Below are 16,296 nucleotides of genomic sequence, written 5' to 3' on the forward strand. Positions count from 1 at the left end.
AATTTTCCCCCTCCACCCCACTACATTCCCCTGCAGGCTGCCCAAATGCCCTTTCCCCTTGGGAAACTTTGGGCTGGCACCAAGGGGCACAGGTGCGACGTGTGAGTCTGGTTGTCACTGCAAAGATGCCTTTTCCTTTGCAGACATAGAATAGACCAAGATGGTGCGCGTGAACAGAATTGTGCCCTGAAGTCCCATGGTTCCTCTGTGCGTGTGTGTGTGCGCGCACACGTGTATTTTCCTAATGGAAAATCCTGCCCATTTGTTTTGGTTTACGTGACTACAGAGAAATAAGTAGATTAGACAGAAACTTTAGCATGCTTCGTTGCAGCTGGGGGCCGACATCTGTCATTCCTCACTATTTTCTGGATCATGCCAGCGAGAGAAAGCAAAGTCTGACACCTTTGAGTTTTAGACAGAGCCTTTTAAAGGGGGAGGAAAAATAAAATAAAATAAGAAAGAAAAAGAAGAAGAAGAAGAAGAAGTAGAAGAAGAAGGAGGAGGAGGAGGAGGACAGAGAGAGAAAAAGAAGGAAAATTCCACAGCTCTTCAAGGTTCTTATGTATTTATAGCATGTGATAACATTGTTAAGACTGAGTGTTGTAAACTTTATATTTTTCCATGTTTTTACTATTTATTTTATTATTTGTTTTTTACTATTTTATACTGTTTACACTTTTTACTATTTATTTACTTTTTATACCTTTTCCTATTGTTCCTAGGACCATATATATTTTGTGCCAGTCTGGGGCTTGAACTCAGGGTCTAGGCACTGTCTCTTAGCTCCTTTTACTCAAGACTTGTGCTCTAACACTTTAGACACAGCTCCACTTCTGGCTTGTTGGTGGTTAACTGGAGATAAGAGTCTCACAAACTTTCCTACTCTGGTTGGCTTTGAACTGTGATCCTCAGAACTCTGTCTCCTGAGTAGCTAGGATGACAGGCATGAGCCACGGGCTCCAGGGTTGATGGGTTCATTTAAAGGGTCACAAATGCCAATTCAGGAGTCAGGGGAGCCAGCATGTACCACCCATGTGCTTATTAACAATGCCAGGAAGCCAGAGGAGAAATCTTCCTGGTCCTTCCTTTCAGCCTCCTGCCCACTCCTAGGATGGGGGAAAGGCGAGGACCACACAAGCTCAGGCCAAAAATGCCAGCGCTACCGGTGTCAGGCTGCTATGTGCAAGAGCCCTGGGGGCAAGAGCCAGCACAGGGTGCCAGGCAGCTCGCTGTCGGGGGCTGGCCCCCGGAAGTCACCACCTCTGGGGGAGGTCTAGCCGGACCTTGCCAGAGGAACCATGACTCATTTTATTTTTAAACACTGCAGCATGTTATGATTTAAAAGCTATCTATCTATCTATCTATCTAGTCTTGGTGTTCTGGGGGAGGGCAGTACAAGGCCGGCCATGAGTGGAGGAAAGTTGGGATAGAGTCATTCTATTCAATGTACATCATGTAAAAATTGAGCTTGAGGGTAGGGACGGGAGGGGGGAAGATGGGGGAGAACGAGGAGAGGGGTGGCATTGACCAAGATGCATTGCACTCACAGTCTGACTTGTGGAATTGAAACCCCTTTGGATAATTATTTACTAAAAATAAGTAAGTACCCAGGCGCCCATGGTTCACGCCTAGAATCCTAGCTACTCTGGGAGCCTGAGATCTGAGGATCCCAAGTTCAAAGCCAACACAGAAAGGGAAGTGCCTGAGACTCTTCTTTCCAATGAACCAGTGAAAAGCTGGAAATGACACTGGCTCCAAGTGGTCTAGTGTTAGCTTTCAGCAAAGAAGGTCAGGGACAGAGCCCAAGTCCTTGAGTTCAAGTCCTAGGACAGGCACCAAAATAAATAAATACACGAAGAATAAAATTAATGTATACAATATACAATTATATATAAATACATATGCATGCATGCATGCATGTATATATATGTCTATCTCCATCCATTTTTTTAGCTATCTATTTCTCTCTCTGTGTCTGTCTCTTTCTCTGTATCTATCTATAAAGGTGTGTTGAGACAAAATCAATGGTGAGTTTGCAGTGTGTCAGGGCCCCCAGTGTAGCCAAGGAGCCATTGTGTCCACTCGGGGAGCTCCCAGCTCCCGCACTGAGGGGAGGAATGAGGGTGAAGATGACTGGGCCAGCCAAGGTGAGTCTGGCGGTAGGCAGCACTTTGAGGCCCTGTCCTGACTATAAGAAAAACGAGAGAAGGAAATGAGGTCAGGATGGAGGGCGAGAGACAAAGGGAGTGGAGAAGGAGGAGGAGGAGGCAGTGGGAAAGGAGGGAGCGAGGGAGGGAAGGAGAGAGAAGGAGGAGAAGAAGGAAGAAGGGGGAGGAGGGAGAGGAGAGAGAATAATAAGAGGGAGGGCAGGAGAGGGGGCAGAGCTCAGCTCTGTGACTGACAGCTTGTGGGACACGTGGGTGGCGTGGCCTCCGTCAGGTTAAAGGGGTGGAGCTATCTGCAGGGCCAGCATCAAGTTCAGCTGTTGGACCTGCTGTTTGAGGAGACCACCGCCATCCTAGCTATCCTGTGGAAGGTGAGGCCGGGGCAGTGGAGTGGAAGTCATTTGCTCTAGGGAAACAGCTAGGAAACAAGTCAGCCAAGTCTTTCCTTCCTTATGCAGCTTTTGACTTTGGACTGTGTGCAGGGCTGAGTAATATTCCATTCTCTAGGAGGGACAGGAAGAGAGATCTACTGAGCTCCCTGCACAGGAAGTGGTGTGTAAAAAGTCATGGGCACATCATTAAGTTCCTAACTGCTTTGCTTGTGACTCTGGAACCCCGTGGGCTTCAGGGGAGCCTGAACTCGGTTGTCAGGACTTGTTGGAAGGAGATGGAAGTCAACACTGCCAGAGTGAATGAGGTGGCAAGGATTTGTAAGCTAGAAGACCAGATGGCAGAGTGAGGCATGAGGAGCCCAAGAAGGCCGACTGGGAGATAGATGTGGGCTCCCACAGTCTGGGCTCCCAGACCCCCAGGAGTCCTGGCTATGAGGTGGACCATTTCCCCTATCCAGTGATGGGTTTCTACAGAGCATATTTTGCTATTACTGCTCTTCCTAAATTCTCCCCTCATGACAGCGCTCGCCTTTGCTTTCTTTTTTGGTTCAGGTCAGCACTACATCTCTCTAGATCTCAGCTTCCTAGTATTGGGACTGTAGGCATGAGGCACCACCCCTGCCTGAGTTCAGGCTTTCTCTCATTTTTTGCCCCTGTGAGTGTGACCCTAATCATTTCTTAATACGTGGAAGTCAACTTAGGAAAATCTTACAAAAAAGCCAACAACAATGACTTCAGCTCTGTTTAGTAACTCAGTCCCCCCCCCCTTTTTTTTTACTGTGAACCTAAAACACAGGCGACTTGCTTCTGCTGATCATTCCCCCCCCCCCCAATGCTGATGCCAGAAAGAAGAAAAGTTTGGGGAGGAGGGGGGCAGAGCCAGCCAGCTTCACATAGCCTCTCTCTCTGCTCTTCTCCCGACATTTATTTCAGAATTAAATGCGCTGGCCTAGAGACAAACTCTGGGTATTATTACAGTATTATTATATTATGCATCTAAAAATCTTCAAAAAGAGGAAAGTAAAGTTCATCGACCCTTTGAAGGTTATTTAGTGATAAACATAAATGCTTTCATAAAATCCAGGGATGATTCCAGAGCCCAGATCAATAGTGGCAATGGAGTACAAATGCTGAGAATGCCACAGAAAACACAAAAAAGTGTGTAAGGGGATGGGATTGGGGGGATGGGGCTGGGCACGAAGAAGATGCTGCCAATGACCAGGGAGAGATCTGTGTTGAGACCAGGGGGGAAGGGAAGGGGGAGAGGGGGAGAGGGAAGGGAGAGGGAATGGGGAAATGGGGGAGAGAGAGGAAGAAGGAGGGGGAATGTGGAGGGAGGGAGGGAGGGAGAGAGGAAGAGAGGAAGGGAGGCAGGAGGAGGAAGAAAGAAAAGGGTGAGAGAACGGGGAAGAAGGAAGGGAGAGAGGGAGCAAAGGAGGGAGGGAGGGCGGGAGGAAAGGGTTTTTTGTTTTCTATGGTTATTTTTCACACTCTGCCTCCTCTGCCCCCTTGGGCCTTGAGCCCAGCAGGTTATTCAATGCCCTCCCCTACATCTGTCTGTCTGTCTGTCTGTGCATGAAGGTATTTATTTAGTGGTACTAGGGCTTGAACTCCAGGCCTAGTAGCTGTCCTTTGGCTTTTTCCACTCAAGGCTGGTATGCTACCACTTTGAGCCACAGCTCCACGTCTGTCTTTTTTGCTGATTCATTGCAGGGAAAATTCTCATGGACCTTTCTACCCAGGCTGGCTTTGAACCACAGTCCTAGATCTCAGTCTCTTGAGTAGCAAGGATGACAGGCATGAGCCATGGCAGCCGCCTCTTTTTCCTAAGCCTGGAGGAAGTCTCCACGTGAAGCCTCCACTGTGTGTGCGTGTGGAGGGGGGCTGTCCCCTGCCCCTCAGTGGAGTGTTCTGTCATCAGGATGCAGGATGAATGAGGTGTAAAGTCTCTGGGTGGATTTGTGTACCTTACCCATGTATTTACTGATTTAATCATTCATGTTAGTACCATGATGGATACTTATTTTCTACATTAGCTTCTAATCTGCTACTTTGTTATTTATCTTGTTATACTGGTAGTCTCAGCTGTGAGCAGTGGGGTTCAGGAGACTCCCTGTTACTTTGGACCCCATTCCATGGTGTGTGTGTGTGTGTGTAGGTGTATGTGAGCATGCACATGTTTTCTTGGTTTTGAGCAATTCCTTATTTCCTGGCATAGAATACCTCAGGATCATATTGTATATTTGCACCTGGGATTACCAGTCATTTCTCTAAGGTATCTTCTTACTTTACTCATTTTTTTCCTTTATTATTTTGTTCCAAGACTGGACACTTTGCAGATTGGCTGGTGCTCTACTATCTGAGCCATGCCTCCAAGCCCCCTGTGGTTTTCTTCTTTTAATTCAGTCTTGGGCCTTGAACTCAGGGCCTATACATTGTCCCTGAGCTGCTTTGGCTGAAAGTTACCCTTCTATTACTTTGAGCCACAGGGCCACTTCTGATTTTCTGGTGGTTCATTAGATGATAAGAGTCTCATGGACTTTCTACCCTTGCTGGCTTTGAACCGCAATCCTCAGGTCTCAGCCTCCTATTACAAGTATGAGGATTACAACCATTACAAGGATTATAAGCATGAGGCACCAGTGCCTGACAACTTTCTAAGAATGGTATTGAAGTTGGGTGCTGGTGGCTCCTGTCTGTGAATCCTAGCTACTCAGGTTGCTGAGATCTGAGCATCATAGTTCAAAGCTGGCCTGGGCAGGAAAGTCCATGTGACTCATCTCCAATAAACCACCACAAAGCTGAAAGTGGAGGCATGGCTCAAGAGGTAGAGCATTAGCCTTAGCAAAAAAGCTCAGAAACTGTGCCCAGGCCCTGAGATCAAGCCCCAGAACCACCCAAAAGAGTATAATTAAAAACAGGTCTTCCCAAGCATTGGTGGCTCACTTCTGTAATCCTAGTTACTCATGAAGATGAGAGCTAAGAATCCAAGTTCAAAGCCAGCCCCAGAATGAAATTCCTTGAGACTGTTCTCTCCAATTAATTATTATTTTTTTAAAGCTGGAAGCAGAGGTGTGGCTCAAGTGTTAGAGCATCAGCCTTGAGGGGAAAAAGGTAAGGGACAGTGCCTGAGCTCTGAGTTCAAGCTTCAGGAATCATACACACACACACACACACACACACACACACACACACACACACACACAAATAGGTCACACAATATGAGCTAAGCAAAGTGTCTCCAACTTGGATCAAATAGATCAAAATTCACCTTTGAAAATCAGTACCTCTTTCCTTTTTGTTTTTTTTTTTGAGCAGCCTTTTAAATTAAAACTGAAATCATAGGAAAAACTGAAGACTAAAATTACTTTTACTGAGAGTATTTGCAAAATGTGTTAGCATCTTTGATTAGATCAATGAATATTTCTTTCTTTAAAAAAAAGACTGAAAACACAAATTATATACCTGATTAGAACCATTTTCCCCCTATGTGGAATTAGGGAAATTTGTAAGGAAAACAAAATCTTGACTCTTTGCAACTGAGCAATCTCTCCCTTTCTGGAGCCTCGTCTGTATTTCTGTCGGAATTGACATTGGTGACTCTCCTTGCTGGCTTTGACCTTGGAGGACTGTGGGCCAGGGTCCCGACGAGTAGGAGGTGGTCTGGGAGCTGGCTCCTCCCTTGCCTTCAGCTCTGAGTGTAGGGGTGACCTCTGAGGTGTAAGACCCCCACTCTTACCACCTAGATCCTTCTAAAAGGCCACACCCTAAAGGACAGATGGAGTTCCTCCACCTGTATGGGGCATCTTAAGAGTTGGCTCTCTAGAGACGCTAAGTGTTCCAAATGGGGAAGGGGGGTCAATCTATCCTAAACCAAACATTCTAGAAAGTTCTAGAACTTTCCAGAAAACGAACTTCAATTCGCCATCACAATAGTGATGGTGGGCATAGGGCCTCCACCTTGTCACAGGTTCTTAGCCTCTGTCCAGCTCTGGATGAGCATTGTGGTATAGTAGTCAGAGTTTTGATGGCTAAGTCTGGACAGACTTTTTTTTCTCATATCATTGTTATCTAATCAAGACAGTGTAACACCGGATGACCAAAAGCTTTAATTGTATCACATGTTATGAACCATCTAGACATGATTTAAAGTATATGGAAAATCTGGGCACTGGTGGCTCACACCTGTAATCCTTGCAACTCAGGAAGCTGAGATATGAAGATCAAGGCTTGAATCCAGCCAGGTAGACAAATCTGAGAGACTCTTACCTCCAGTGAACCAGCAAAAAGTTGCAAGTGGAGGTGTGGCTCAAGGAATAGAGCACCAGCCTTGAGCAGATAAAGCCAAGGGAGAGGGAGAGGCCCTGAGTCCAAGCTGAGTACAGACAGACAGATGGATGACAGACAGACACCCTCCCATATTTGGAAGGTTGTGGGTAGTGTCCATGCAGGTATTCTACCCTCCTGTGTAAGGGCCCAGGGCCCCTCTGTTGCTGGTGTTTGTGGTGAGGTTCTGGTACCAGTTCTTGGCAGACACCGCAGGACCACTGCCCATCTGTCTCAGGGACTCAAGACCATGTCTGCTTCTACTGAGGTGGAGAGTATGACATTTCTATAACACTGCATACCATCATTTCCCCACTGGAAAAGAGATCCAAGCAGCGAGTTCTCCCACACGGGAGCCAATGAGAAAGCACCCACGGCTGGGTTCTGGGGGTAAGAGTCTCTCAGATTTGTCTGCCTGGGCTGGATTCAAACCTTGATCTTTAGATCTCAGCTTCCTGAGTCCTAACAGTTACAGGTATGAGCCACCAGTACCCAGCTTTTCCATATATACCTGCCTTCCCTCCCTCCCTCCCTTCCTCCTTCCTTTGTTTCTCCCTTCTTTCCCCTCCTCTTCCCTCCCCTCCTGTGTCCCTTTCTATTCCTTCTTTCTCCTTTATTTCTTTTCATACTTTCATACTTTTAAAACGTTTATTATACCTGCCTTCCCTCCCTCCCTCCCTCCCTCCCTCCCTCCCTCCCTCCCTCCCTCCTTCCTTTGTTTCTCCCTTCTTTCCCCTCCTCTTCCCTCCCCTCCTGTGTCCCTTTCTATTCCTTCTGTCTCCTTTATTTCTTTTCATACTTCCATACTTTTAAAACGTTTATTATCTTTAAGTAGTTGTACAAAGGAGGTGCCATTTAAAGGGTGATGTCTTCCTCTCTGCTGGTGGTTACAAACTCTGATGGAGGCGATCATGCCCTCCTGCTCTGAGCCCACTCAGCGCTGCAGGCCTGCACACCCTCCACCTGTGCCCTTCTTTCCCCACACCTGCGGACAGGCTGCCCCAACTCCCCCCTTTTTTTTTCTTCAGGTGAACCTTTTGCCCAGAGTTGCAGCAGGCTCATCTCTTTCCCAAAGCCAGCTTCCCACAGTGCTGGGCTGTAATTAATGGATAGTCTGGCCAAGGGCAGGCCCCTCCCCTCATCCCCACCCCCCTGTAGGTACAAGGAATAGAACCGCTATTTCCATCCCAGCAAGTAAGAAAAATCTCCCATTCTCCACTTTTGCTATAAACAATATACGACTTGCTTTCTCCTTACCCTTCTTGACCCTCTACACCGTATACATATTTATATATTATTCATAGTGGATTAAAAATGAATGTGTTCTTTACCCCAGCTCTACGGAGTCATGACAATACAAATTAACGGATGATGTACTTACTTTTCGCAGGGTGGGTGATGGAGGAGGTTGACGGCCTCAGAGTGAGAGATAGAGAAGAGGGATGGGGGCAGTTTGGGGGGGGGTGTCCCAGGTGACACTAGCAGAGCTCAGGACACAGGAGGATCAGAGTGTGCTATTCCTGGAGGGGTGAGAAAGGCCAGGTGCCAGCGGCTCACGCTTGTTATTCTAGATACTCAGGAGGCTGAGATCAGAGGATCATAGTTCGAATCCAGCCAGGGTAGGAAAGTCTGTAAGACCTAATATCCAATGAAGCACCAAAAGAAGGCAGAAATGGTACTATGGCTACAAAGGAGGAGCAAAGCTGGGCACTGGTGGCTCACACCTTTAATCTTAGCTATTCTGGAGATTGAGATCTGAGGATTATGAGTTGAAGCCAGCCTGGGCAGTAAAGTCTGTGAGACTCTTATCTCCAGTGAACCACCAGAAAACCAGAAGTGATGCAGTGGCTCAAAGCCAAAGCCTTGAGCAAAAGAACTTAGGGACAGCACCCAGGCCCTGAGCTCAAGCCCAAGACCCATAAAAAAAAAAAAAGGAAGCTAGAACAAAAGTGCTCAGGAACAATACCCAGGCTTTGAGTTCAAGCCCCAGGACTGGCACAAAAAGAGGGAAGGAAAGAAGAAGAAAGAAAGAGAATGGAAGGAAAGAAGGAAGGAAGGAAGGAAGGAAGGAAGGAAGGAAGGCAGGCAGGCTTTGACACTGTTTCTTCTGCCTGGCTTCCAGAAGGTTCTGTGAACTTTGCACCTGCCACTCCCCATACAGAGCTGCTTTACCCTGCTGACCTGTACCTCCGGGTGGAAAGAACCCTTTGTTGTTGATGACAGTGTTAGAATCTACTCTGACTCTGCTGTAATGTGTCTTCCAGCCACAGCGGTGGGTTTGGAATAAATGGAGACTGGCTTCCAGAGGCTGACTGATTGAGACAGTAGTTGTGAAATGAGGAAGAATTCCATGTTAAAGGGAGGTAGCAAGTCGTGGGACAGGAAGGAGTGCGGAGCATTTGCGGGGCATGGAGAGAAGCCCTGTGTAGACAGGGGGAGCAAACGACACAGGAGGACACTTGTGGGTTCCTATTCCCCCCATCTAGACTCGTGGGCTCCCTCACATCTGTCTGGCACATTTGCACACTGTTGTCCGTGTGGGCTGCCACTGGAGCCCGGCTTCTCTGTGGTCTCACAGGAGTTACTTCCTCCAAGGGGCCTGACCCGCCACCATGCCTGGCTTGAGAACTGTAGAGCTCTGTCTCAAGGACACGCACCTGCTAACAACTTCTTCCTTTCACTCTGACACTTCTCAGAGTCCAGAAGCTAGGCCTTCTGGAAAAGCAACTCCGAGAGAGTGAATCAAAGCACTTGGGGCGGGGGGGGGGCACCACCAGCACCCCACAACAGCCTTGCATGCACTACCAAGGGAAGCCCAGCCTCCCCTTAGCTGTCCACAAGGATGGCAAGCCAATGTGACACAGGAGGAGGTCAGGGGTCAGAGGTCAGCTGCAGACCTTTAAGGCTAGGAGTGAGTCCTATGGTCGCATGCTATTCTCTGCCCAGAAGGACTTCCTCATTTTCAGGGTGGTAGAAGTCAGACAGACAGGAAGCCTGAATTTCAGCTTCCGAAGAAGTAAGATGATGATTTTTTCTCCAGACCAGACAGTGTCTACCACAAAGGAGAAAGCGAGCGACTTGGAAGAAAGGCTGGAGGCCGGAACCCAGCCGTGGGTGCTTTTTCAGTGGCTCATGGGAGAACTTGCTGCTTGGATCTCTTTTCCAAAGGGGAAATGATAGGGCTGGACCCACAGTCTTTTACGGTCGAGACTGGTGGCCTCTGATTTTGCCTCATCTGTTTTGGGGTGTTGTTTTTTATTCCAGTCCTGGGGCTTGAACGCAGGACCTGGGTGCCCTCCCTGAGTTCTTGTGCTATAGGTTAGTGCTCGACCACTTGATCCAGAGCACCACTTCCAGCTTTCTGAGCATTTTATTGGTGATAAGAGTCTCTTGGACTTTCCTGCCCAGGATGGCTTTGAACTGCGGCCCTCAGACTTCAGCCTCCCCAAGTAGCTCAGATGACAGGTGTGAGCCGCTGGCATCCAGTCAGATCTAACTTCTTTAAAGTTCATGCTGACCTCGGTGACTTGGTTTACCTAGTCTCTGCTCTGACTTTTTCTGATATCTTTTCCCAAACAGCCCTGCTTCCAGAAATCCTTTCCAATTCAGCCTGAGAGCAAGGAAGGCTTGCTTGGCATCCCTGTGCTCCTGTCCCTTCTAGATGTCCCTTCCCCCCACTTGTTTTGCTCATCAATAAAACAGTTCATGGGAGGATAAGTAAGCGAACTGGCTTGGTACTGAGACTGGAGTCAGATATGCAGATGGAGGGATTTGTGTTTTTTTTTGTGTGTGTAGCATTAGAGTCAGGAAAGTATGGTTTGTGAACCAAATCCATCTATCTGCTTTTTTCTTTCTTTCTTTCTTTTTTTTTTTTTTACAGCCGGTGTGCTAAATATAACTTGCACAATTGTGAAAATGGTTGGGGGGAAAAAACCCTCCCTCTAAATGAGAATATTTTATCACACCTGAAAACTATACAGAATTGAAATTGTGGTGTCCATAAATAAAGTTTTGAATTTCATCAGTTTTGAAAAAAATCCAGATAATGTGTTTTCTTTCTGATTTCTCAAAGCACATATATAATATCTCACATTTCTTAAAAATTTGAAACCACTTCCTATTTACCTCTTTATAGAAAGATTTTCAGAGGTGTCCAGAATTCTTTCTTTTCAATTTTCTTTTTTGTATTTATAGAGGTGATGTACAGAGGGAATATAGTTACATAGGTCAGGTAATGAGGACATTTCTTTTTGGGCAGTGTCACCCTTTCCCTCTCTCCCAGGTTTTTTTCTCCATCTCCACCCACAAGTTGTAGAGTTTGTTTTTGACATAGTGTCTAGTGAGTGCCACTGCTGCATTTGTTCACCTCTTGTCCTTCCATTTCTGTGTCCCCCTCTGCCCTCCCAAAGACAGAGAAATGAACAAACAGGACAAAAGGAAAACAAAAGCAGCAACCAAGAAAAATCCCTCGGTGCCCATCTTCTGGAGTTCGTTTTGATAAATATCGTTTTGCAGGATCATCTCTAGCATACTTCCCTTTCCTCTGGTAGGAAGCAGGGTGCCAGTGGCTTGCACCTTCTTACTGCTTTTAAGAGGCTGAGACTTGGAGCATCTTGGCTGGAAGCCAGCTGGGTCAGTAAAGTCTGCAAGAGTCCATCTTCAACGAACCAGCAAAAAGCAGGGCTGGAGACATGGCTCATGCGGGAGCACTCCAGCCATGTGTGAACCAAGGAGGCATGAGCTCAAGCCCAGATACTGGCAAAACGGACTAGATAGGGAAGACCTTTTAAATCCCAGTTTATCTGCCTCCATTCCAGCTGCTTTTCTGATCTTTATTATTCTGGTTTTTAATTACGATTTCACAAAGCAGTAGGATCTTCTGTGGTGCCAATGGTCACGATCCATTGCCCATTGTGTGGGCCCGGGTGTGAGCAGAGTACTGACCAGAGTACTGTTTGTTTCTCTCTCCCATGCAGGTCACAGGCCTTTCCAGTGTCGCTACTGTCCTTACAGTGCCTCTCAGAAAGGGAACCTGAAGACCCACGTTCTCTGCGTGCACCGAATGCCTTTTGACAATAGCCAGTATCCTGACCGCAGGTTCAAGCGCTCCCGGGTGGACTCAGAGACCGCTGGGAGTTTCGAGGAGCCAGCGGCTGCCAAGGCCGGAAGCCTGGCGGAGCTGGCCGAGGAAGGTGGCAAGGGCCACGAAGAGAGCCACTGAACGGGGCGGGGCCTCCGCACACCGCAATAATAATGCTTTATCCACACTGAAGAGCGAGACATCTGCTCAACCAGTTTGTTCACTGTATTCCAAGGAGGGGGCGGGGGGAGTCTCCTGTAACCCTCCCTCTGCTTAGTGTATAGAACATTTAAAAAATTAAAAAAAATCTATCTGTATATATTTAAAAACAAAACAAAACAAAACAACCTTAAACCAATCCCCAGCCCTTGAATGTGGCTGTTAAATGGTTACTCAGCAACAAGAACTTCCAAATCTTACCGAAGAGAGAGCTAGAGAGAGCGAGCCTGGAAATGCACAGTGTCCTTCCAGCTGAAGATAATTGGGGAAGGGAAGGAGAGGGGAGGGGAAGGGGGGGGGGAATCTTGCAACTTGAGAGGCATCTTGGTCCCCAAATCATTCTCTGAGAAGAAAAGCCGGTGGATTCCTGCAGACTACCGAGATGGAGGGCTGTGTCTTCGTGGCTTGCAAACGCCTCTATCATCTGCCACCAACGCCTGCCGTCCACGCAGGGCCCCAGGAGCAGCGTGCAAGGCGGTGGCTCTGGTGCCAGGCAGGCTGGAGCGGCCACGCCACCGCAGGAAAATCGATGGGCATGGTGCAGCTCCTCTGTGCTCCGCAGAGAAACCCTAGTCGGCCCAGGCCTGGGAGCGCCAGGGCCCCAGCCTCTCAGCCAGGGCGGCCAGAAACGGGCTCTGAAAACAAAAGTTAAAACAAGACACATTGAAACCAATCAATGGCCAGGAAGTGGCTGCAGACAAGTGTCATGGCAGGTTGGATGAGCAATTTCTTTCTTTCTTTCTTTTTTTTTTTTCCCCCTAGGTCAAATTGCAGTATTGAGGGAGACTTTCTTTTTTTGCCTCTCTTAGTTATCTTTCTTTTAAAAACATGTCTTTGGATGGAGAAAGTTGATATTAAAAAAAGTTGTGGAGGGCATCATACAAAATATCCTTAGGAAAACCCAACCAATCCTATCACTAAGAGATGGATGGCTTTCAATCAGAATCCATATAAGAATAGCAACATTGTTTTCTATTGTGATTCTTCCTAGAGCCACCCCCCACCCCCCAACTTGGGCTGGTACTGGGGCTTGAACTCAGTGCCTTGGGTTTTTTTTTTTTTTTTAACTCAAGGCTGGTACTCTACCACTTAAGCTACATCTCCACTTTAGGCCTTATATTATGATGCTGAATTGAAGATAAGAGTCTCATGGACATTGCTACCCAGGCTGGGCTTGAACCATGATCTCCCAATCTCAGCCTCCTGAGTGGCTAGGATTATAGAAGTGAATCACTGGTGTCTGGCTCTATTATGATTTTTTTGGAAGACTCTTTGCTTGAATGAAAATTGCTCTATCCCCTACGATCAGACTTGGTTTTATATATAGTTTTTCTAAGTGCTACAGACAAAAAGTTAAGACTTTCTTCCTCCCAAGTTCTTAGGAAATACCTTGTATTAACGTTACATACTCGAACATCTGGCTGTCTTTCTTTAATGAAGAAAACGGAGTTAAAAATGTCTGGTTTTGTGAAAACAAATATGTTCTCTATTTTTGTAGATTTTGTTTTTCTCTACCGATTGGATGTTCCACCTTTATCAAGGTCTCCGCCACACCGATGGAGATTTTTTTTTTTTCCGTGTTGAGAGCTGGTCGTGGCACACAGAACTCATTTTTCCCACAGGTGCATTCACGCTGACGGAGCCCAGCTTGTTGTTGAATCTGCCTCAATGGTGTAAAATTCTGCCTCTCCACACACTTCCTTTGAAGGACAGCAAACTGGCATTGCTGCTGGTGATGTAGATGCATTTGGAAGTATTAACTTCCGGTAAAACAAAATCATTCCGATGACTTAAAAGAAAAATAAGAGTCATATTTCACTGCAGGCTGGTAGCACACATAATAATAATAATAATAATAATAATAATAAAACCCAGGGCCTTAAAAACGTTAGCTCTGCCTACAGCAGTTTACAAAAATAAATAAAAATACTAAACTGCAATCAATGTAAATAACATTCTTAGTGCTGTCCTGAGGCCAGAAAGAAGCTCAGGCTAATATGGGGTCCTGTTGGCATAGGCAGTAAAGGGGTAGAGGAGCCTAGAAGATGTCCAGGTATAAAGGAATGCCATGCGCAACTGGAACCCATCTGGCAGAGTGCAGGCTGCTTTCTTGTTCTTTCTAGATTAGTTCTCACTGCCTTACTGAAATCGAGTGGATAAACTTAATGCAACTTGTTTCTATGATCCGAGAGAGAGAGAGAGAGAGAGAGAGAGAGAGAGAGAGGAAAAATACATAAATGGAGTATTATTGAATCTTTTGAACTGTAGTAAGCTTTAGGGTTTTAACTGCACTGCTGTGTTTGGTGTCTGTGATGACCCCTTGCTTCCTGTGTGTGAATTCTTCTGCCTTTGGTATCTTAGCAAAGAGAAATTTAAAAAAAAAAAAAAAGAAAAGGAAAAAAAAAGAAGAGTAAAAAAATAAAAAAGGAAAATAAAGGAAAAACAAAAGAAAAAACATAAAACAAATAAAAAAGCAAAAAAAAAACACAACAAAAAACCAACAACAAAACAAACAACACCAGAGCCACATTCCATTTCTAGCACTTTGGAAGCTCTGCATATTCCTGTCTTCTGAGTACCATCCGAGGCTACAGGCAATAATTCTCTTGGTGACACTGGGACCAGCCCTTCGTCTGTGTGATGTGTGTGTATGTGTGTGTGAGTTTGAGCGTGTGTTACTTCCATTCTGTCCAGTGTGCCCCCCTTACACTCGCCCCTCCTGACACAGGCCTCCCTCCAGCACACTCACTTGTGACTTGTAATACATGCAAGAGACAGCACAGAGACTTAGTGTCCGTTTCTGAATGTCACCAGGTCCCTCATATCTAAACCTATCAAGTTCCCGTGTGATTCCTGTAGTCTGTGATGCTGGTCATAATACTGTCGACATTCCTGCGCAAAGAGAAGTCTTATCTTGGGACAACTCTGAGATTCATAGAGTTAGAAGGGTTTTGTTGCTATGCTTGTAACCAGTAGACAACTTTGTATTTAAAGTTTATTCTTGGTCATTATTTATTATTATAATACATCAGTTGACAGAACTTTATTCTGGTATAGAAAGTATTAAAAGTTTTTTTTTCTTCCAGCAATGACTGTTCTTTTTTATTTTATTTCTGCTGTTAGAATAAAATGTCTTTGAAGCAGTCCGGTTTTATCCAGTGTTTCCTGTGTTAACACTCAAGTTCTGGAAAAAGAAAAAAATGTTAAAACACACACATCTTCTATTCATTTATTTAATCCTAAGTAGGTAAATATATTTTTTCAGGACTTTGAGACTTTGTCAAGATGTGGTCAAAGTCCACTGTGATACTCTAAAAAGTAGATGGTCTTCTTAGCCCTGTGCCTTTCCAGGTTGATAAATATTTGTGCATATGTGATGTGTTAGCCTGTGCACACGTGTGCATGCATGTGTGCATGAATATTCAGAGTGCACACATGTGTGTGTCCAAGTTGCATGCAGGAGCTATGTTTTGTTAAAGTTTCAGTAAGGTAAAACTTACGGAATATCCATGATCCTCACATTATATCAATTATATAAAATACCTAGGGCATTGAAGTTTATTATTCTCCTCTACTGGTAAACCCCGTTAAAAATAATTGTTTATCCTTCACTTCAAATTATCATGGGAGGGCCTGGATTCTTTTTGTAGAAGAAAAGGAACAGAAGAAAGTGGAATGAAGTTTGGAATTTGGGACAATGGAAAAAGCAGATATTCTCTTGGAAAGATATTTGTTTGAGACCTGATTTCCCTTGGATTATAATTATTATTTATTATTACTATTATTTTTGGTGCTGGTCCTGGCTTGAACTCAGAGACTGAGCATTGTCTTTTTTTTGCGCTTTTTTTTTTTTTTTTTGGCTCGGGAGTCTAGTGCTTTACCACTGGAGCCACAGCTCCACTTCTGGTTTTTTAGTGGTTAATTAGAGATAAGACTCTCATGGACTTTCCTGCCCAGTCTGGCTTTGAACCACGATCCTCAGCTCTCAGCCTCCTGAGTAGTAAGGATGACAGGCGTGCGGGGCGGGGAGGGGGTTATTTTGTCCTCAAAGCCAAGGTCATCTAGGGCTGCTGCCTGAGTCCTGGGGTACAAAATGGGTCTGCATTTCCCCCAC

General features: G+C 45.8%; 1 protein-coding gene across 1 annotated transcript in view; it reads left to right on the forward strand.

The window, feature by feature from the left end:
- Positions 1-12,197, forward strand: part of Znf536 (zinc finger protein 536) — a 306,532-nt gene extending 294,335 nt beyond the window's left edge. The window contains exon 5 of the mRNA XM_048329817.1: positions 11,860-12,197. Coding sequence (XP_048185774.1) covers positions 11,860-12,104 — 245 coding nt within the window. The 3' untranslated portion in view covers positions 12,105-12,197. The remainder of the gene's footprint in view (positions 1-11,859) is intronic.
- Positions 12,198-16,296: the final 4,099 nt, after the last annotated feature.

The sequence above is a fragment of the Perognathus longimembris genome, chromosome 20, assembly GCF_023159225.1.
Source record: "Perognathus longimembris pacificus isolate PPM17 chromosome 20, ASM2315922v1, whole genome shotgun sequence".
Classification (NCBI taxonomy): Eukaryota; Metazoa; Chordata; class Mammalia; order Rodentia; family Heteromyidae; genus Perognathus; species Perognathus longimembris.